General features: G+C 39.2%; 1 protein-coding gene across 5 annotated transcripts in view; it reads left to right on the top strand.

Annotated features, from left to right (window-relative positions):
* The window catches only part of PEX1 (peroxisomal biogenesis factor 1), a 41,345-nt gene that overhangs the window by 12,311 nt on the left and 6,614 nt on the right, over nucleotides 1-22,420 (top strand). For 4 of the 5 annotated variants that reach the window (XM_036113316.2, XM_078059262.1, XM_078059261.1 and 1 more), the window contains 11 exons: nucleotides 890-1,013; nucleotides 1,227-1,327; nucleotides 2,233-2,315; nucleotides 3,673-3,805; nucleotides 8,905-9,001; nucleotides 10,211-10,381; nucleotides 12,028-12,182; nucleotides 16,931-17,120; nucleotides 17,324-17,490; nucleotides 18,914-19,048; nucleotides 22,242-22,306. In XM_036113316.2, the coding sequence (XP_035969209.2) occupies nucleotides 890-1,013; nucleotides 1,227-1,327; nucleotides 2,233-2,315; nucleotides 3,673-3,805; nucleotides 8,905-9,001; nucleotides 10,211-10,381; nucleotides 12,028-12,182; nucleotides 16,931-17,120; nucleotides 17,324-17,490; nucleotides 18,914-19,048; nucleotides 22,242-22,306 (1,421 nt within the window). The remainder of the gene's footprint in view (nucleotides 1-889; nucleotides 1,014-1,226; nucleotides 1,328-2,232; nucleotides 2,316-3,672; nucleotides 3,806-8,904; nucleotides 9,002-10,210; nucleotides 10,382-12,027; nucleotides 12,183-16,930; nucleotides 17,121-17,323; nucleotides 17,491-18,913; nucleotides 19,049-22,241; nucleotides 22,307-22,420) is intronic. The other variant, XM_078059259.1, reaches the window with a different exon arrangement.

The raw sequence follows: 22,420 nt of genomic DNA, 5'->3' as shown, positions 1-22,420 counted from the left end.
CACACACACACACACACACACACCCCTCCAGGTTGGGAATGGAGTTTTCTTTCCCACCTCGTTAATGGAGGGAGGCAAGGGAGAATGGGGTTGGAATGGTGATCCAGTGAGCCAAACCATGGTACATGTATCACTGGTCATAGAGATAAGGAGTGTTTAAAATTTCACCACTTCTGTAAATGTTTTTTTGTTTTTGCTCCTTTTTTTTTTTTTTTTTTTTTTAAGAGAGGGAGAGTGAGGGGGTGGAGGGATAGAAGGAGAGGGAGAGAGAGAATCTTAAGCAGGCTCCATGCCCAGTGCGGAGCCCAATGTGGGGCTCAGTCTCATGACCCTGAGATCCTGACCTGAGCCGAAATCAATAGTCAGACACTTAACCAACTGAGCCACTTCAGGCGCCCCTGTAAATGTCTCTTCAGGCTGCACTGTCCTGCTTGTCCTGTAATGTCAGATCCCAAATCTGTGCCTATAAATATGAACATCCTTCCTGGTTTTGTTTCATAAGGTTTGCTTTTTTTTTTTAATTATTTTTTAGTTGTTCCCATTTAATAGATTATAAAACTGAGGTTCAGACAGTTTTATTAATTTGCACACACTTACACAGATAATAAATGGTCATGCCAGGCTCGTTGCATCTTGAACCAGCACATGTAATCACTTGTGCCAAACTGTTGCTGAATGGGTATATACCGTGATTGACTTAATTGACCAGTCTCCTCCTAATGGACACGTGAGGCGAACAAGGCTCGGAGAGGTTAAGAGGCTTATTTAAGGTGCATCAGCTGTATCGAGGTTTACATATTATTAGCACGATAAGGTGTTAAGCTAATGATGTTAACGTTCACTTAGGTGTTTGGATAATTCATTACTGTTCTTCCCTTTGCTCTGGCAGCCTAAAGATGTAAGTGAAGAAGATGTAAAAACTGTGTTCTCTTCATGGCTACAGCAGTGTACGACCACCACACTTCCTTTGGTACTATCAGAGGAAGAATATATTAAGCTGAGAATTAAAGACGGTGGGTACATTTTGTTATTTTGATATTTTTCCTATTGAAGAAGTTTTCATGATTTTTCCAATCTGTCATACGTGTGAACAGGAAACATAATGATAAGTAAATGGTTTTACATATCAAAGAATACCTTTATTTAAATAAATTTAAATCTTAAATTATTTCATCTCCGCTTCAGTGCTAACTCTACATTTATTACTTTTTTTTTTTTTTTGATAGGGTTGAAGGAGTTTTCTCTAAATATAGTTCATTCTTGGGAAAAAGAAAAAGAAAACATTTTTTTGTTGAGCACTAGTCTGCTGCAGAAGACCACAATACAAGTAATCACGTACTATTGAATATTTAATGAAATAATATTTGTCACATAGGATCGATAATAAAGTATGAGTTTACCTGTAAGACTTTGCATCCTGAAGTGTGTTAGAAATGTGAATAAGAGTAAGGAATAACTTGATTTAAAATATTTTCTTATATAGTCTCTTTAATTTATCTAAACAAATTGATTTGTCCTAAACTTAAAATCAATGCACAATTAAGTTTCAAGAATAGAATTGATTGTGTTAACTGGCAAATGAATCATGATTTCGTATTATTCTAGTATTGAAACACAGGAAAACTTAGCTTTAGGGGTTTGATTTTTTAAATTCATATTTTTACTTGCAGCTTTGCTGTAACCCATATTTGCAATAACCCATAATATTTTGGCAGTTCTTAAATTCTCAGCTCCTCACAAATATTATCAGATCACTTTTCTTCCAGAAGGATTTTATAAGTGGTCTTTTTAGAATATTAGGTTTTCGTTAGGATATTCACTCTTGTTGTTATAGGATTGAAGATGCTCTAGTTGTTTAGAATTTGAATGGTTGGAAACTAGACATTGTCTCTCTACTTTTGAGATAAAACTGAAGGAATACCATTCAGAGGAGGTAAAAATGTAAGACTTGTGAAGAGTAAATATGACACACATCAAAATTGCAAATAAAGATGTGTCCTTAAAATGTATGAAGGAGATGACATCCTTTACTGGTTGTTGACCATAAATATTTTTGTTCCTTGGTTGAGTAAATTATTGTTGTGAAGGCTATTTTGAGTAATGATCTTGCATGCACAATGTGTCTTTTCTCTCTGTGTAACAGAATCAGTAATTCAGTTTCCTGGGACCTGAGAAAAACAGGCCAAAGATATAACTTTGAAATGTAAAACTGATTTTTCCTTGCTACTATAGGTCCTTCTAGACCCTATGGTAAAAGAAGAAAACAGTGAGGAAATTGACTTTATTCTTCCTTTTTTAAAGCTGAAGTGCTTGGGGTAAGAAGTTCTGGCCAAACTAGTATGTTTACAGTCATGTTTGACATGATCTCTGTCAGGGTTTTTATGTATGAACATTAAAGTAGATGTTAATATTGAATAATCTTAATAATGCATTTATAGATACTTTTTCAAGGATTGTTTCTATTTTCACACCTTGCGTGGTAATTTGCCTTGTCTTCTTAGGTAACTACATAAAGGGCTGAAGCTTATTAGAAATTTTGCTTTGAGATTTGATTTGTGAGAAGGAAGCAACTGGGTATGACTCGGATCATATGTGCTTGAATAAAACAGTACTTCTTAGAGCTAATACATTTATTTTAAACGTGAAATCCAAAAATATTATTTGAATGTTTAAAAATATTTCAAATTAAGTTATTCCTTCAACTATCTTATTAATTTACTAATTGGGATTATTTGTGTTTTCCTTAACTTTTAAAACCAAACAAGTCTGAAAAGAACCCCCTCTTAATTTCTTTCTCTTATGCAATATGAGAATCTCCTGTAATCATTACATCTTCCCATTCTTCACAGAGGCTTTTTGTAGTTGTAGTGATTTGATTTCCTGTAATAATATAGTCTGTAAATGTGCTAGTAAAAGGATTAAACCATAAAGTAACAATGTTTAAATACAGCATATTATTCATGTTGAAAGTAAAATCTCTTCAGACTCTGATTTTAGGAATTTATATTTATTATCAGAAAGAAAGTGCTAGAGTCAGGAAGTAGGTTGAAGTTCGTGCTTGTATAATCTACAGATTGAAACTGGATTTCAAAGGCTAAGTTTAAGAGGAAATCAGTCTGCAATTATCCTAACACTTCAAATGTACGCATTTATGATTATGTTGATTACCAAACCAAAAATCATTTTGAGAGGGGTGTCTGTGTGTGTTAAGACAAATTCCTTAAGATGCCCTGTTCAGACAAAACTTCTAGTTACTGTACATGTTTTTTGTTTTTTTTTTAAGATTTTATTTATTTGACAGAGAGAGAGATAGCGAGAGCAGGAACACAAGCAGGGGGAGTGGGAGAGGGAGAAGCAGGCTTCCCGCCGAGCAGGGAGCCCGATGTGGGACTCGATCCCGGGACCCCGGGATCATGACCTGAGCCGAAGGCAGACGCTTAACGACTGAGCCACCCAGGCGCCCGACATGTTTGAAAGTAATAAAACTAATTTTAAAAGCTGTTAACTCAGATTTGGCATTAATTCAATATACTTTCAAGTAAGGGAAAATTTCCACATTTTACTCTTTTAAAAATCATTAACCAGCCTGGGAAGGAAAGCTACAGAATTTTTTACAGCTGGATTTTATCCTGCTTCAGTGTTTTATCATGCAACAATGTATATATTTTGCAGAGGAGTGAATTCCTTAGGTGTATCCTCCATGGAACACATCACTCATAGCCTCCTGGGACGCCCTTTGTCTCGACAGCTGATGTCCCTGGTGGCAGGACTTAGGAATGGAGCCCTTTTATTCACAGGAGGAAAGGTATGTGGTTAAAATGTGCCCATTGCATTAATCACTTTTTTCCTCTCTCTGGGTTTTGATCATCTGTTATATGGGGTTGTTAACACAAGATTTGGGAAGGCTACATTTGCTTGGGAAATTTAGAAAGTGGTGATGAAAAAGGTGACGTTCTCCCTGGCTTTTTTCTGTACCAATTGATACGATTGTATGATTTTTGCTTTTTAGGGTGTTGATAGGGTTGATTGGTTTTCAAATATTGAACCAGCCTTACGTATCTGTAATAAATCCCACTTGGTTGTGGTATATTATTCTTTGTATACATTGCCAAGTTTGTTTGCTAATACTCTTTTTTTTTTTTAAGTTTTTTTTTTTAAGATTGTTTATTTGAGAGAGACAGAGCACGTGCACGAATTGGGGGTGAGGGTGGGGGGGCAGAGGGAGAGGGAGAGAAGCAGACTCCCTGCTCGGCAGGGAGCCCGACACAGGGATTGATCTCACAACCCTGAGATCATGACCTGAGCCAAAACCAAGAGTCGGACTCTTAACCAACTGAGCCACCCAGGTGCCCCAGTTTTTTTTTTTTTAACCTGAGTAATCTCTACACCCAACATGGGGCTCAAACTCATGACCCTGAGATCAAGAGTTCCATGCTCTTCTGACTGAGCCAGCCAGGTGCTCCATTGTTTGCTAATATTCTGTTGAGGATTTTTACATCTAAATTCATGAGCGATATTAGCCTATAGTTTTCTTTTTTTTTTTTTTTAAGATCTTATTTATTTATGTGACAGAGAGAGACAGCAAGAGAGGGAACACAAGCAGGGGGAGTGGGAGAGGGAGAAGCAGGCTTCCCACTGAGCAGGGAGCCTGATGTGGGACTCGATCCCAGGACCCTGGGATCATGACCTGAGCCGAAGGCAGACGCTAAACGACTGAGCCACCCAGGCGCCCCTAGCCTGTAGTTTTCTGTTTTCATACTGTCTTTGTCTAGTTTTGCTATCAGGGTAACACTGGACTAATAAAATGAGTTGAGAAGTGTTCCTTCCTGTTCCATTTTCTGGAAGAGATTATCTAAAGTTGGTATTCATTCTTCCTTAAATGTTTGGTAAAATCCCCAGTGATACCATCTGGGTGTGGAGATTACTTCACCTTTAACTTTTTAATTATAAATTAAATTTCCTTAATTGTCTATTTCACCTTGGCAGACATTTGGTAGTTTGTAATTTGAAGGAATTGGTCCATTTCTCCTAAATTGTCAAATTTATGAGCATAGGGTTGTTGACCGTATTCCTTTTACTATCCTTTGAATGGCTATGGAGTCTGTTGTGATGGGCCGTTTCCTGATCTTGGTGATTTGTGTCTTCTCTTTAATCTTCATCAGTTTTGGGGCACTTGGGTGGCTCAGTCAGTTGGGCATCTGCCTTCAGCTCAGGTCATGATCTCAGGGTCCTGGGATCAAGCCCCACGTTGGGCTCCCTGCTTAGCGGGGAGTCTGCTTCTCCCCCTCCTTCCTGCTTGTGCTCTCTCTCACTATCTCTGTCTCTCTCAAATAATACATATTAAAAAAAAAAAAAAAAAAAGAATCTTCATTTTGCTAGGGTTTCCCCTGTCCTTTTAAGGGCTTACAGTTTTATTCTCTGCCAATGCAATATTGTTTTCAGGGGTACAGTATGATCTTTGTGAGTGCTTGTTCTTCTGTTCATTTCAAGATTTTAAGGCTTTTTCAATTCCATTCACTTTTAACTCCAGTAAAATAACTTTTTTCCTGTTACTAGCCCAGTTGCTTTCTTCTGATTCTTATTGAAAATATAGCAACTACTCTAATAACCTAAGCTTCCCCTGTAGGAAACCAGAAAAAGAAGAGCAGATTAAATCCAAGGTAAGCAGAAGAAAAGAAGTAATAAGAATTAGAGCAGAAATCAGTGAATGGAAAACAGGAAATCAATAGAGAAAATCAATGAAACCGAAAGCTGCTTCTTGGAAAAGATCAATAAAATTGATAAGCCTCTAGCCAGTCTAAGAAAAAAAAAGACACAAATTAGTAATATCAGAAATCAAAGAGGGGACATCACTACAGTTTCCATAAACATTAAAAGGATAATAAAATAGTAATAGTCATGGACAACTCTGCTCACAAATGTGATAACCATCTTAGATGAATGGACCGATTACTTGAAAGAAACAAGTTCCCAAAACTTACACAAGAAGAAATAGACAATATAAAAAGATCTATATCTAGTAAAGAAATTGAATCAATAATTTATAGCCTTATAAAACAGAAAGCATCAGGCCCAGATAGGTTCACTGGTGTATTCTATCAAACACATAAGGAAGAGATTACACCAGTTTTCTACAATCTCTTTCAGAGGATAGAAGCAAAAGGAGTACTTCATAACTCATTCTATGAGGCCAGCATCACCCTAATACCAAAACCAGACAAAGGCATTACAAGAACAGAAAACTATAGACCAATATCTCTCATGAACATAGATGCAGAGATCCTCAACAAAATATTAGCAAATCAAGTCAACCAATGTATATGAAGAATTTATACCATAATCAAGTGAGATTTATCGCAGATATGCAAGGCTGGTGACATATAGCAACTATTCTGTGTGGTTTCTAGATTTTCTTTGTCAGATTTCAAAATGCATCCTCATTGTAGAGTATTTATTTTGAAAAAGCCATATTCTATTGGCTCAGAAACCAGACTTCCCCATCTCACCTAGGGGTAGCATGGTTAATAGAAAGAACAAGCAGAGAAGACCTGGATTTGAGTCCCACCTCTGTCATGTACTTACCGGCTGTGACCTCAGGCAGGTTTTTGATTTCTTATCTGCCTTCTTAGGATTAACTTCACTTAAGGGAAATAATATGTGTGAAAGCACTTTGTAAACTGAAAAATGCTATTATACAAATGGGAATGACTTTATGTGAGGAGAAGGCCCTCTGACTAGGCAAAATGATTATGGCAGGGGACCTGTATCTCAGCACCCCTAATTTCTGTTCTTTGGAGAGCATTGACTTTATTGTTTTATTTTTTAAAGATTTTTTATTTTTAAGTAATCTCTACATCCAATATGGGGCTCGAACTCATGACCCTGAGATCAAGAATTGCATGTTCCACCAACTGAGGCAGCCAGGCGCCCCTGGAGCCCATTGACTTTAAATGTAAATGCAATTCTGTAAGCTGTATTGATGGTAGGATTTGTTGAGTGCCTGCCAAATTTCAGACTTTGTATAACAAGCTTGGCTGTTTTGCCAGCTCATGGTGCTGAAAAACAAAATATTAGAACTGGTGCAGGGCTCTTAAAGCTAGACAAAGCAACGAGGGTAAGAAATCATAGTACACTGAAGGAGAAAACCTGTATTAAAAGAATTATAAAAACCTACCAATGTCAACCTTTCTAGGGGACACTATAGCAATGTTCAGCAAAATTTTAAACGTGTACCTTTTGATATAGTAATTCCACTCCTAGAAATTTATTCTGAACATACTATCTGACAAATAAGTAAACAGGCATATGGATATTTATTTTAGCTTTACTTATAATAGTTAAAAATTGGAAGCAGCATTAATGTACATTAGGAAGGGGCTTATGGAGCCTGGTACAGTCCAGTAGGTCCCAGCAGCGGCGCCCTGGGGAATGGGTGCGGCTCCGTAGTTGTCCATAGGGAGGCCAGTGATTTGTCATGAACCCGCACAAATAATCCCATCTTCATAAATTTACATAAAATGTGCGGGGAGTGTCTGGAAGGATGAAACATCAGAACAGTTGACTTTGGCTACTTCTGTGAGGTGGGATGATTATAGAACATTTTTACCTTTCTCTGCTAAGTGTTTATCATTATTTTGTATTTTTTGCATATTTTATAAACCAGGATCAAACCCTATATAGTCTGGGAGTCACTTAATATAAAAATAAACAGTTCTGCCCACCTTAAGAGTCTCTGAGGGCCACATGGTACACTAATTGGTTGTCACGGTAATACTGTAAATGATCAAGAAACTGGATTAAAATTACAGTTAATTTAAGATAATAGGGAAGTGGGTAATAAATGTTTCCATTAAAAATAGTTGAAATTAAGGGGCGCCTGGGTGGCTCAGTCGTTAAGCATCTGCCTTCAGCTCAGGTCATGATCCCAGGGTCCTGGGATCGAGCCCCACATCGGGCTCCCTGCTCTGCGGGAAGCCTGGTTCTCCCTCTCCCACTCCCCCTGCTTGTGTTCCCTCTCTCGCTGTGTCTTTCTTGTCAAATAAATAAATAAAATCTTAAAAAAAAAAAAAAAAGATAAAAACAGTTGAAATTAAATGGGATTAGGGTTCATTTCTCTAGAAAAATTATTTAATATTCACATTATTCCCTTCTAGTAAATAATGAAGCATTGCCTGTTTTTAAAGGTAAAAGAAATTATTAGTGATTGTTTTAACAAATTGTAAAAACAAATTAGATGTGCATTTTCTGTCTCTGCCCTATAATGAACATAGGATACATCCAGCTTCTAACAGCTTGAAACAAAAGTCATTTTAGTAACACCTGTCTTTTTCACATAGTACTAGACTGGTATATATATTTTTTAGTTTCTCAAAGCAATTTATTATATTTAGTGTCAGTACCAATTGGGGTTGGAATTGGGGTGGGAAATGCCCCTTTTTGGGCGGCTTATACTCCAGAGGTTGGGTTGTCCTCTGTTACCCTTGCCTGTGTTTCCATACTACTTGAATCCTGGGATTCCCATATGAAGGCTGGGAAGCTGGAGCCTCCTGGTTTCTTTGCAGAATATTACATATTTTTCTTTGATAGACTTAAATACATATTTAGGAAATCTTTCCCACTTACCGGCAGTGCTCTTAAAACTTCCTGAGTCCACATTTTCACTCCTTCCTATTTATACTAAATGTCACCCACCATAATATGATCCTAGAGCTCCAGGGATGTGGGGTTTCTTTTCCTTTCTCTCTCTTTTTTTTTTTTTTAACCCCTAGCTTTATTGAGATATAACAGACATAGAACATTGGGTAGTGTACACTTGATCGGTGAGGCTGAATCTTGATGGTTGCCACAGTAACAGAAGTTATTTCTGTGATTGAATATATTGCTTACGAAGCAATTATTTTCTAGGGCACTGGAAAATCAACTTTAGCCAAGGCAGTCTGTAAAGAAGCATCTGACATATTGGATGCCCACGTGGAGATAGTTGACTGTAAAACTTTACGAGGTATGAATATAACACTCTATATAAAACCCTTTTTTGCTAGAAAGACGGAAATGTTATTTAATGCCGTTCATCTAATAAATGTGAATATCTGATCTTTAATTTTTCTGTTAGTCATTGAAATTCCTAAGAAATTTAAAATCTTTGGCTTTCTAATATTTTCAGCAAAATTTTTTAAACTCTCCATACTTGATGGAGGCCCCCTCCTTTTTTTCCTAGCCAAAACTCTTTGTAAACTATATTCCTGAAAATGCCAACTTAGACCATTCTGGGAACGTTAGTATCTAAGGTGTACTCTAATGGGTATACATTATCCCTGAATTGCTAGAGAAACCCTGGGTGAGGCGGGGAAGGCTGGCTATGGACAGTGAAGAGGAGAATTACAATTTACCATGTACACTTTGGTACTTTTTAAGTCTTTACTGCTTATTACCTATTTTTTTTAAAAACAAGATTGGAAAGATTTTATTTTGAGTAACTTTTCCCCCCCCTTGGCTACCTCTGCCATGTCATCCCAATTAGTCCCATGCTCTGTGTTTGTGTATTTTATCTAGTATATGGTAAGAAACCAAGAAATAGCCTTCGAAAACCCATTACTTTGTATGCTACAAAGGTGGTTTTAGAGAGACTGTCCATCTCTCAGAGTCCTACTTGAGGCTTCATGTGAAAGTTTTGTTGTAGACCTAAGTAACAGGAACTCTTTATTCTGGCTTATGAATTTGTGTATTTTCTGTTCTTTGAAAATTAAAAGTTGGCAATTCACCAGGAAGTTTGAAGCCAATGTATGACTGAAATATAGTAACTCTAGGATCTCTGGACAGCTACATTTATGTTTGATTTTATCTGAATCTTGATCCCCTACTCTTATTTAACGTTCTTCCACATCGTCCTTTGTTTTACTGTTTTGTTGTATGCCATCTGAAATTTTCTGTGGAATAAGGCCAGGTAAGAATATGTACATACAGGACTTAGAGTAGCATGTTCCTTTTTTTCCACTTTATAAAATTCAGTTCTTTAGTGAGTCCTTTGAGACTACATTAATTAAAACCAAGTTAATGATTGACAAATTTTAGTGATTGGTATATTGACAAAATGCGGCTGAAATTTTCAGAGTTAAATCAATATTGAGCTTTTCTAATGCTCTCAAAAGGGCAGCCGGAACTTACCAGGCCTGAAATAACATTAAAACCATTTCATATCTTCCATATTAAGGGAAAAGGCTTGAAAACGTACAAAAAACCCTGCAGCTGGCTTTCTCCGAGGCGGCATGGAGGCAGCCTTCCGTGATTCTGCTGGACGACCTTGACCTTATCGTAGGCCGGCCTGCTGTCCCAGAACATGAGCACGGCCCTGAGGCCGTGCAGAGCCAGCGGCTGGCACATGGTAATGGAAACGCATCTGCTCAGGGCCGTGGGCCTTTTCCTTTGGTTAGCCAACAGTTTTAGTCTTACTGATAAATCTGCTCTCTTCAGATAATGCGATGTTACGTGTTGCTTTTGAGGCTTCTGTATTAGTAAAATTGGTAGACAAGTGCAGTGTGAAAATTCTGCAGCTTTGTGATTAGTCTTCTGGGGTCTTTTCATTCTCCTGTGCTTATTAGAAATTGCTTCGTTGTACAGATTTACTCTGGCTTTGTTCATTTGACAAATGTTTGTCTAATGCTTATGCACAGTTGTGTTCTCAAAGTCTAGGAGCGGAATGAAAAGTAAACGGACAATTTTCGTACAGAATATTGATGATAATAATGGTAGCTACCATGCATTGAGTGCCTTTTCTGGGTTAGGATTGTTTTGTACTCTACATGCAAACATTCTCCGGGTGAATAAATGAAAATGGAGAGATTAAGTCATTTGACCAGGGTGGCACAGCTCAGAGGTGGTGGGATCTGCTCTGCTGGAGATGTACGTGGGGCACCGTAGGAGCGCACACCCTCAACTGGGACTGGGAGGGGTGGTCAGGAGTTAGCAGAGAAGGCTGTTGGGGGGAGTTGATAACTGCAGTTAACTGAATTTTGACGGAGGAGTAGAAATTAGCATGAAGCAGCTAACGAGGAAGCAAAGGAAGCATGATCCACAGGCAAAGGCACAGAGGTACGAGAAATGGTGGGATGTTAGTGACTACCCTGTGCCTGGAGCTTAGCATTCACGCAGGGAGCTGGGGGAGTGCCAGAGGCTTTGGTCGCATGTAGCTGCCTCATGGTTCGTGACAGCTGGAACAGAGACAAAATGCAACCACAGTACCTTGGGTTGTTATAAACTCATGTTAATCTCAGAGTTTGAGTCCTGTAGGATCTGCAAAACTTGTTAGTGTAATGTTTAATGGAATGCTGCAAATTTCTAGGTCAAGACTCAGATACATCTGATTAATGCCTGTTGCAGTTCTGACCTCCTAACAACCAAACCTGGCAAGACCTGGGGTGGAAAGAGATTGTTCGGGAAGTCATAGGAATAGGAACTGTATTTTGCCTAATCAACAGAGCACAATATGGGAATTTATCATCCTTCTGTATTTATTTCAGAGACTCCTGTTCATTTACTTCTAAGATCTAGAAGTAAGGAACCACCTAGGCATTGTTCTGAGTAGACAGACTGAGTTTACAGTACTTCCTCTGCCTCCATTAGATTGGTTGGAGTGGGGCTGCTATTAGGTCCCCAGTAAATCAATCAGTGAATGAGTGGCAGATTTAATTTTTAGAAGGTATGAAGGATCCATACTCTTTGTACTCCACCTAAAAGCTCAAATTCAGGTTGTTTTTTTTTTAAAGATTTTATTTATTTATTTGACAGAGAGACAGTGAAAGAGGGAACACAAGCAGAGGGAATGGGAGAGGGAGAAGCAGGCTTCCTGCAGAGCGGGGAGCCCGATGCGGGGCTCGATCCCAGGACCCTGGGATCATGACCTGAGCTGAAGGCAGACACTTAACGACTGAGCCACCCAGGTGCCCCCAGGTTATTATTTTTAATGACTGTATAATTCTTAAATTTCATGTTTATATTTCTAAGCTTTTTCAGTGTATTGCTTTATTCTAGCTTTGAGTGATATGATGAAAGAGTTTATTTCCATGGGAAGTTTGGTTGCACTGATTGCCACAAGCCAGTCTCAACATTCTCTGCATCCTTCGCTTGTCTCTGCTCAAGGAATTCACGTATTTCAGTGTGTCCATCATATTCAACCTCCTAATCAGGTAATACTACTTGTGAAGATTGTTGAAATATGCCCCTCTTCATATAAACCATTTTTCAATTTTACTTTATTTATGCATTTAATTAATTAAATTTTTAAATAATTTATATATTATATTTGTACTATCATAAATTTATTATTTATAAATTAAATTTATTAATTAATATAATTTATATAAAATATATTTATAAATAAATTTATTTGTAGGCATGGAGCCAATGCAGGGCTTGAACTCATGACCATGAGATCAAGAGTCAGACGCTTAACTGACTGAGCCATCCAGGCATCCCTCATTTTTTAATTTTATTACTAATTTATGGCTTTAAACTTACGCTTAAGGATATTTAAAAGGTGACATTTGGTGCATGTTGTGCTCAGATGCACAATTTCCATTTATAACCATCTGAAATGTTACTGTGTACTTTCCAAGGCTTTTTGGAAAACATTTTTTTAAATTATTGAAGTTTTGTTATTCCATTTAAAAAACAAAAACCCTACAAATTCTGAACTGCTTCATTTTCCATTGGTGAAATCTGTAAATACATCATGGACATTCGAATTTTTTTTTCCAGTTTATTGAGGTATAATTAACAAAGTTGTATATATTTATACAATATGATTTACATATACATTATGAAATATTTACTACAATCAAGTTAATTGAACACATCCATTACCTTACAGTTACCTTTTTTAAAGATTTCTTTTTGGTAAGAAAGAGCATTTAGTGAGAAATGCAAATAGAATTACAAATATGTGTGTGTATATATATATATATATATATATATATACACACATATTTTTTTTCCCCCCATCATAAGTACACTCTTTAACCTTCATCATGTATTTCACCCATCCCCCCACCCACCGTCCCTCTGGTAACAATCAGTTTCTTCTCTGTAGTTAGGAGTGTTTCTTGGTTTGTCTCCTTTTTTTCCTTTGCTCATTTGTTTCTTAAATTCTACATATGAGTGAAATCACATGATACTTGCCTTTCTCTGATGTATTTCGCTAGCATTATACTCTTTAGCTCTATCCATGTTGTTGCAAATGGCAAGATCTCATTCTTCTTTATGGCTGAGTAACGTTCCATTGTATATATGTACCACATCTCCTTTATCCGTTCATCTGGTGATGGACACTTGGGCTGCTTCCATAATTTGGCTATTGTAAATAATGCTGCCATGAATATAGGTGTGCATGTATCCCTTTGAATTAGTGTTTTTGTATTTTTGATGGTAAATACCCAGTAGTGTGATCACTGGATCATAGGGTCGTTCTAGTTTTAATTTTTTGAGGAACCTCTTCAGTTTTCCACAGTGGTTGCACCAGTTTGTATTCCCACGAACAATGCATGAGGGTTCTTTTTTCTTCACATCCTTGTCAATACTTACTGTGTTTTTTATTAGCCATTCTGACAGGCGTGAGGTGATACCTAGATCATTGTAGTTTTGATTTGCATTTCCCTGATGCTTAGTGATGTTGGGCATCTTTTCATATCTGTTGGCCATCTGTAGGTCTTCTTTGGAGAAATTTGTGTTCATGTCTTCTGCCCATTTTTTTCCTGCCCATTTTTTAATTGGATTGTTTTTGGGGTACTGAGTTATATCAGTTCTTTGTATATTTTGGATACTAACCCTTTATCAGATATATCATTTGCAACTATCTTCTCCCACTCAGTAGGTTGCCTTTTAGTTTTGTTGATTGTTTCCTTCGCTGTGCAGAAGCTTTTTATTTTGATGTAGTTCCAACAGTTTATTTTTTGCTTTTATTTCCCTGGCCTTGGGAAATACACGTAGAAGAATGTTGCATTGACCGATGTCAGAGAAATTACTGCCTGTGCTCTCTTTAAGGATTTTTTTTCTTTAAGGATTTTTATGGTTTTAGGTCTCACATTTAGGTCATCAATCCATTTTGAATTTATTTTTGTGTATGGTGAAAGAAAGTGATCCAGTTTCATTCTTTGTATGTAGCTGTCCAGTTTTCCCCACACCATTTGTTGAAGACATTGTCTTTTTTCCCATTTTATGTTCATTCCTCCTTTGTCGAAGATTAGTTGACCATCTAATTCTGGGTTTTATTCTGGGTGTTCTGTTCTATTCCATTGATCTCTGTGTCTGTTTTTATGTGCTAGTACCATACTGTTTTAATTACTACCACTTTGTAATATAACTTGAAGTCTGGAATTATGCCTCCAGCTTTGCTTTTCTTGGCGTTTATTATGTTGAGGTATATTCCCTGTTAGACGTATTTTGCAGAGAGTTTTTATCAAGAATGGATGTTATACTTTGTCCAGTGCTTTTGAAATGATCATATGGTTTTTATCCTTTTTTATCCAAATAGATGTTTTTTTAAAATTTGATTAAACATTTGTTTCTTTACGAGCACCAATATTCTTTACCCTCTATGATTTTAGTACTCAATTCTAATGTGTGGGTTTTTCCTTCACACCACCAAGCAATTCTCAGACACCAGATGGGTGTGCTAGAATTCAACTTAATTCTGCTGTCTCCTCAGATAGCATCAGATTCCACAGATTAAGGGCTCAATCCTGTAGACTGCTTTCCACTTCAGTGCCAATTGCAAGTCTAGCTTGTTACCTGTGCTTCTGAGCAACTAGCTGTAAATCAGAGGTTCCCACAACCCCCTGCTTGGCTTTATTTATTTTTTTTTTTTTTTAAAGATTTTATTTATTTATTTGAGAGAGAGAGAATGAGAGACAGCATGAGAGGGAGGAGGGTCAGAGGGAGAAGCAGACTCCCTGCCGAGCAGGGAGCCCGATGTGGGACTCGATCCCGGGACTCCAGGATCATGACCTGAGCCGAAGGCAGTCGCTTAACCAACTGAGCCACCCAGGCGCCCCCCCCCCTGCTTGGCTTTAAGTAATTTTTCCAGAGCAGCTCACAGAACTAAGAAAGCTAGTTTACTCAGTAGATTCCTAGTTTATTACAGAGGATATTAAAGGATACAAATCAATAGCCAGATGAAGAGATACAAAGGATGAGGTTCTGTTCTCACCAAGCTGCTTCTGTCCTTGTGACGTTTAGGGCCTGGCAAGATGGCACATGGAAGCTTTCTGGTTCACCAACCTGGAGGCGCTCTGAATCCTCTCCTTCTGGGTTTTTGTGGAAGTTCCATTACATAGGCCTGATCGATTACATCTTGGGCCTTTTGCAACTGACGCAGCCTTCAACCTTCGACCCTTCCCCTTCCTGGAAATCCAAGTGTGCTACCGCAGGTGTCAGCCCTCCATTTAGGGTTGGTGCCCTGGCAGCCGCCCTCAGCCTTGGGTGCTTTCTGAAAGGCCCCCCTCATTAACATAAATTCTGGGGTGTTGGAAAGGGTGTGAATATCAGGGCGCCTTTATCATTCTTACCACTTAAGAAATTCTAAGGGTTTTAGGAGATCTGGGCCAGAAACAGGGACAAAAACCAAATCTGTATTTCTTATCATAAATCACAGTATCACAAGCCCATATGGCCCATCGTCCCCTTTGGGGACTCACGTTCAGGAAGGTTTTAGCTCAAAGAAGTATGTTCCAGGACAGACAAGCACATTTTAACCTCTTCTTTAAAATTCTTTTTGTTTTTTTTAAGATTTTATTTATTTACTTTGAGAGCGAGAAAGAGCACACGAGCCAGGGGAGGGGCAAAGGGAGAGGGAGAGAGAATTTCAAGCAGACTCCATGCTGAACGCAGAGCCTGACATGGGACTCCATCTCACAATCGTGAGATCATGACTTGAGCCAAAATCAAGAGTCGGACACTTAACCGACTGAGCACCCAGGCGCCCCTTTAAAATTCTTATCCTAAATATTCAGACCTTGTGCTATTTACCTGTTATTGAAGAATGAAAGTATTAAACCTAGTAGTAAGTATAACAGAATGGTAGTAGTATTGGTCATTGAATATCTATTTCTTTTTTAAGTAGGCTCCATGCTGAGCCCAACACAGGGCTTGGACTCACGACCCTGAAATCAAAACCTGAGCTGAGACCAAGAGTTGGATGCCCAGGGGCACCTGAATGGCTCAGTCGTTAAGTGTCTGCCTTTGGCTCAGGTCATGGTCCCAGGGTCCTGGGATCGAGTCCTGTATCGGGCTCCCTGCTCAGCGGGGAGCCTACTTCTGCTTCTGCCTCTCCCCATGCTTGTGCTCTCACTATCTCTGTCACCATCTGTCTCTCTCTCTCAAATAAATAAAATCTTTAAAAAAAAAAAATAACGTGTACAGTTTAAAATTAGAAAAAAAATTGTACAATTTAATCATGTTTAACATGTATATATTATCTACTGTATATACCATTTAACGTGTATATGTCATGAAACCATCACCACAGTTAAGGGAACAGACATTTCCATCACTCCCAAAAGTTTCCCGGTGCCCCTTTGCAATCCGTCCCTCCCCCGCTGCATCTGCAGACAACCGCCAGTCTCTTTCTGTTACCCTAGATTATATCAACCTGGTTTTTCTGAAAATATATGTACTAGAGTTTACATTTGAGTAAAATTAGAAATTGAATTTTGTGGGGCGCCTGGGTGGCTCAGTCATTAAGCGTCTGCCTTCGGCTCAGGTCGTGGTCCCAGGGTCCTGGGATCAAGCCCCGCATCGGGCTCCCTGCTCAGCGGGAAGCCTGCTTCTCTCTCTCCCTCTCCCCCTGCTTGTGTTCCCTCTCTCACTGTCTCTCCCTCTCTGTCAAATAAATAAATAAAATCTTAAAAAAAAAAATTGAATTTTGTGTTTTTTTCTTTAGGAGCAAAGGTGTGAAATTCTGCATAACGTAATAAAAAATAAACTGGACTGTGAAATAAGCAATTTCACTAATCTTGACCTGAAACGTATAGCTAAAGAAACTGAAGGGTTTGTGGTTAGAGATTTTACAGTGCTTGTGGATCGAGCCATACATTCTCACCTCTCTCATCAGAGCATATCCACCAGGGAAGGTACGTGTTCCTATTAAATCCAAAAATTTGAAATCTTGCCATTGCAGAGAAAGTTAATATAGTAAGAATTAAATATATTCTATTTTAGTATTCAGATAAGCAGGTGAGTAGGAAATCAGCCTCTCCTGCTAAGATGATAGCACATTTTAAAGATTCATATATAGATATGACTACCAAAACAAGTTGTGTTTATTTTTAAACAGAATTAGCTTTAACAACATTGGACTTCCAAAAGGCTCTCCGTGGATTTATTCCTGTGTCTCTGCGAAATGTCAACTTGCATAAACCTAGGGACCTGGGCTGGGATAAGATTGGTGGATTACATGAAGTTCGGCAGATACTCGTGGATACCATCCAGTTACCAGCCAAGGTACTTAAAAAGAAAAAAAAAAACAAGTACTTACTTCCAGAAGAACCACTGAATGGCTTTATGTGTTGGCTTGCCTAATCTCAGTTCGATTCAAGAAGTATTTACTGAGTTACCAAATAAATGCCAGCACTATTTTTGATACTCTTAACAGATTTTTTGAAGTATTTGATATACTCCTTGCCTGTACATAACTTAAAAAGAAAGCTGGGGTGATATTTACAGTATGTATATTTTGATGTGAATTGCATAAATCTTGTGTGTTGCTTGAATCATTCAGATGATACTAAAGCAAATGAACTGTCAGCTGGGATTTGAACAGAAACGGGTAGGAATAAGCTGGAAGAGTCATCTAGGTCCCTAGAACTGAGGGATTAAGTCAGATTCCAGATCCTGGGTCTCAGTCCTAGACAGACAGACAGCAGGCGGCACAGACTGGGGAGGTGGCAGGGTAAAGGGGGCAGGGGTGGATTGCTCGGAAGATCAGCAGGGACCATCTGGGTGGTAGTGCATTTGAACTGCAAACCTGCGAGGGAAGGATCATTGCGTGAGATCGGCGACCCATGCAAAGAGCAGAGACATGGGTAAGGGCCTCAGTTACATGAGACTAGATGGCAAGTCCTAGAAACCGTGGCCAGTGGGCCCGGGGCATATTGAGGGCAGCCCAGGACTGCAGGTTAAAGCCTGAGAGAAGGTGGGCGTGGAAGCACTTGCCAGCAGGATCATGCCCCCCATATGCTCGGTCTGGGCATCGGCACCCAGATTCACAGAGGCTCTTTGCGTAATGGCTGACGTTGGGGCCTCTTCAGATTAGAATGGAGAGAGAGATGGGGTTAGAATGTTGTCAGCGGGGGAACTGAATAGGCACACCTAACAGAGGAGGCCAGGATATGCTGACATCAGCCTGATGTTTGGCTCCCCTGTTCACAAAGTCTTGCTCTCCAGTAGTTTAGAAGCAGTCAGTCACCCGCTCGGCATGGAGGCTCTTGGGAGAGCTTACGGTCATCATTATATGTGCTTCTCTATTATTTTTCTTTCTTTGATTCAGTATATTTGAACATACATAGCTATCCTGAGTTGCCCTGTGAACCATACACGGGGAAGGCAGTATATGCTTGTTGAAAGATTGGTGTTTATTTTCTAAATGTAGTACTGTTGTAATATTTTTAAAAAACATGACAAAATGGAAGGAAGTTCAGAAGTAGTTATACACACTTTATGAAGAATGTATTCCGTGGTCTAATTGGTAAAAATCGGTGGTAGTTCCTTTGAACTCATATACTGAGTCGGAACTTCATTTTCTGTCGTTATACGGTTAGTAAAGGTGGAAGTTACTCCCATCCAAATACTTCTTCCTGTACATTGACTTTGCTGCTTAGTCCTTTTTTTAGACTTGAGCTCTTTGTCATATTTTTGTGTTTTTCAGTACCCAGAACTGTTTGCAAACTTGCCCATACGACAAAGAACAGGAGTACTGTTGTATGGTCCTCCCGGAACAGGAAAAACCTTACTAGCTGGAGTAATCGCACGGGAGAGTGGAATGAATTTCATTAGTGTCAAGGTTTGTCTTGCATTTACCTTTTCTCTTTTCAATGGGGGTAAATTTACATAACAAAGTAGACAATTCAGTGGCATGTAGTGCATTCACAGTGCTGTGTAACCACCACCTCGCTCTTATTTCTTATTTCAAAACTTTTTCATCCTGTTCCCTGTCCCCCCAGCCCGTGACAGCCACTAATGTTCTTTCTGTCTAGGGATTTTCCTGTTCTGGACATTTCATATAAAAGGAATCATGCAGTATGTCATCTTTTTGTGACTGGCTTCCTTGACTTAGAATGTTTTCAAGGTTCATCCAAGTCGTAGCAGCCGTCAATACTGCAGTTTGTTGTTTTTTTAAAGACACATTTTTTTTGGATTTTATGGGGGGGGAGGGGCAGAGGGAGAAAGCGAGAGAATCTCAAGCAGACTTCATGCTCAGCACAGAGCCCAGTGCGGGCTCCATCTCAGGACCCTGAGACCATGACCTGAGCCGAGATCGAGTCAGAGGCTTACCTGACTCAGCCACCCAGACACCCCAGTACTTCAGTTCTTTTTAAAGCTGAATGATACTTCATTGTGTGGGTGTCAGGTTTTTCTCCATTCATGATTGGTGGATATTTAGGTTATTTCCACCTTTTGGCTCTTATGCATAATGTTGCTGTAAACATCTGTGTACACATTTCTGTGTGGACATGTTTTCATTTCTCTTGAATATATACCTAGGCGGTGTAGTTGCTGGGGCATATGATTCTGTGTGTGACTTACTGAGGCACTGCCGATCTGTTTTTCACAGTGACTGCATCATTTTATGGCCCCACCAGCAATGATGAGTGTACCTGGTTCTCCATAACCTTGCCCACACCATTTATATTTCTCGATTGTGGGTTAGTCTCATATTTGGAAAACTAGTAGCAGCGATCCATCTGTTAGTTAAAGCTCTGTGGGAGGGGGCACCTGGGTGGCTCAGTCGGTTAAGCATCCAACTCTTGATCTCAGCTCAGGTCTTGCTGTCAGGCTCCTGAGTTCAAGCCCCACACTGGGCTCCACACTGGGCTGTGTGGGACATTGCATCATGAGCCACGTCTCTGTTGTAGGGCTTATGCTGTTTTTGCTTAATGTAAATCTTCATGCATTATCAAGTAGAATCATGCATAAATACTCAGATAAAAGAGCAAACTACACCTGAAGGGGGAAGAAAACCTAGAAGACTAGGGGTCGGAGGCCACACTAAGGTGGAAGTCGGGTTTTTTTAGCTCCGTTCCTTGGTGGCTGTTTCAGCCCCGCATGTGCCACACTGCGCCCGAGTGTCCTCAGAAGGTGCAAGCGGGGATGACAGGACACGCCGGCAGACAACGTTGGGGAGTGCCTCACTCGGCCGCTGGCATGTCCTGGCAGCCTGAGGTGCCGTATCTTATTTGTACGCTTTCAGCAACCCCACAGTAGTGCACTAAAGAGTGATTAGATTTCAAGGGAAAGGAATCGATACAGATTGTAGCCTTTTTCAAAGTTGATTTATAATGTGAAAGCCAGTTTAGTAATTTGCAATCAGGTTATGCCTACCCTTTTTGTAATGACATGATTTTTTTTTTTTTCTAAATGAGCTGGTTATATGGTTACCAGCTACCCTGGCAGTGATGGAGAAACACTGTAACTTAAATTTTCCTCCCTTCTTTTCCTGGATTCTGGAATAACTGTGATCATATATACTCTTTGCTTGTCACTAAAATGTAGTTTCACTATTTAAAGGAAAACAATCTTCGGGATTAAAGCTTATGCGTCTTGTTGTATTTTAGATTGTTCCATTAGGGAGGCCATCTTGTCCCTTTTCGTAAACCTTCAAATCATGGTTTGGAATGAATTCTCAACAGAAAGGTTTCAGTAAAGAAAATTCTGTCTGGGTGGGTCAGGGTAGAGCCTGGGAGACATGCATCAAAGACAAGGGCCTTCACTGACACCAGTATGTTGCTTGTTCATAGTATTTTGCCTTAGTTGTTTCTTGTTCCATCCTCTGTGGTTCTGCATTGACTAGGAAATCTCATTAAATACTAGTATGTCAATAGATACCTAGCTAGGTGAGTATTAGAAATTCTTTATTGGGGTCACATATCCTGATCAGTATTTGGTCTTTTTGAGGTAACGATTTTTCACTAGAGATCACTTTAGGGCCTATTCAGTTTTGTTTTGAAAGATTTTATTTATTAGAGCAAGTGTGCAAATAGGGGGAAGGGCAGAGGGTGAGGGACAAGCAACTCCGTGTTGAGCACAGAGCCCGACACAGGGCTCAATCCCACCACCCTGAGATCATGACCTGAGCCAAAACCAAGAATTGGACGCTCAACTGACTGAGCCACTCAGGTGCCCCTGGGCCTATTCAGTTTGTAAAAAGATCCCAATTTAAGAAAACACTGTCCTCGTTATTGATTTTGTTAAAGGAACAGTTTCGAAAGTTTTTCAGTTGACTTTTAGAAAAGATGATCTAGGGGCGCCTGGGTGGCTCAGTCGGTTAAGCGGCTGCCTTCGGCTCAGGTCATGATCCCAGCCTCCTGGCATCGAGCCACGCATCAGGCTCCCTGCTCAGCGGAGAGCCTGCTTCTCCCTCTCCCTCTGCCTGCCGCTCTGCCTACTTGTGCTATCTCTCTGTCAAATAAATAAATTTTTAAAAATCTTAAAAAAAAAAAAAAAAAAAAAAAAGATGATCTATTCTTCACCTTCTGTCCAAATAGATTGGTTTCAGGAATTGAAAATGCTGATTAAAATAATTCATATCTCATTACACATTTTTTGGAGTCTCCAAAGATTTGAGATAGATGGAACATTTTCCCTTTTTAAACCGTTCATTAGTAAACAATTATTCAATACTTATGCTGTTTTTGGCACTGGGGTTTCAGTAAACAAAACTGCCTTTTTGGAGCTTACGTTCTACTGGTGGAGAGAGACAAACAAGCAGGATCCGATGGGGTCGGCAGCCAGGCCTTTCTGAGGATGTGGCATTCTGTCAGAGAGCTAAGCCCTGAGACTGTCAGAGGAGACACAAGGTCTAGAACCTGTGATAGGATATTTATTCCAGCCACATAATGTTTAAGATGGATTTGAGACAGCTGTTTGATCATATTAAAAAGTCCCCACGACTGCATTTGGACTAAGTCATAAACAATTATATTTTGTTTTTAAAGAATTTTATTTCAATTCTAACTTAATTTTATTTTACCCAATAGGGGCCAGAGTTACTGAGCAAATACATTGGAGCAAGTGAACAAGCGGTTCGGGATATTTTTATTAGGTTGGTTCCCTATGACTGTTTAAGTAACTGACACTGTGATTTATTAATAAGCTTGAGAACTGTTTCTCCAAATACACTAACATTTTTGATATTAAATTTTGAAAATTAGTTTTA

Source organism: Halichoerus grypus, chromosome 12, assembly GCF_964656455.1.
Source record: "Halichoerus grypus chromosome 12, mHalGry1.hap1.1, whole genome shotgun sequence".
Lineage (NCBI taxonomy): Eukaryota > Metazoa > Chordata > Mammalia > Carnivora > Phocidae > Halichoerus > Halichoerus grypus.
The sequence above is the reverse complement of the archived record's forward strand: the minus strand, read 5'-3'. Positions and strand labels throughout refer to the sequence as shown.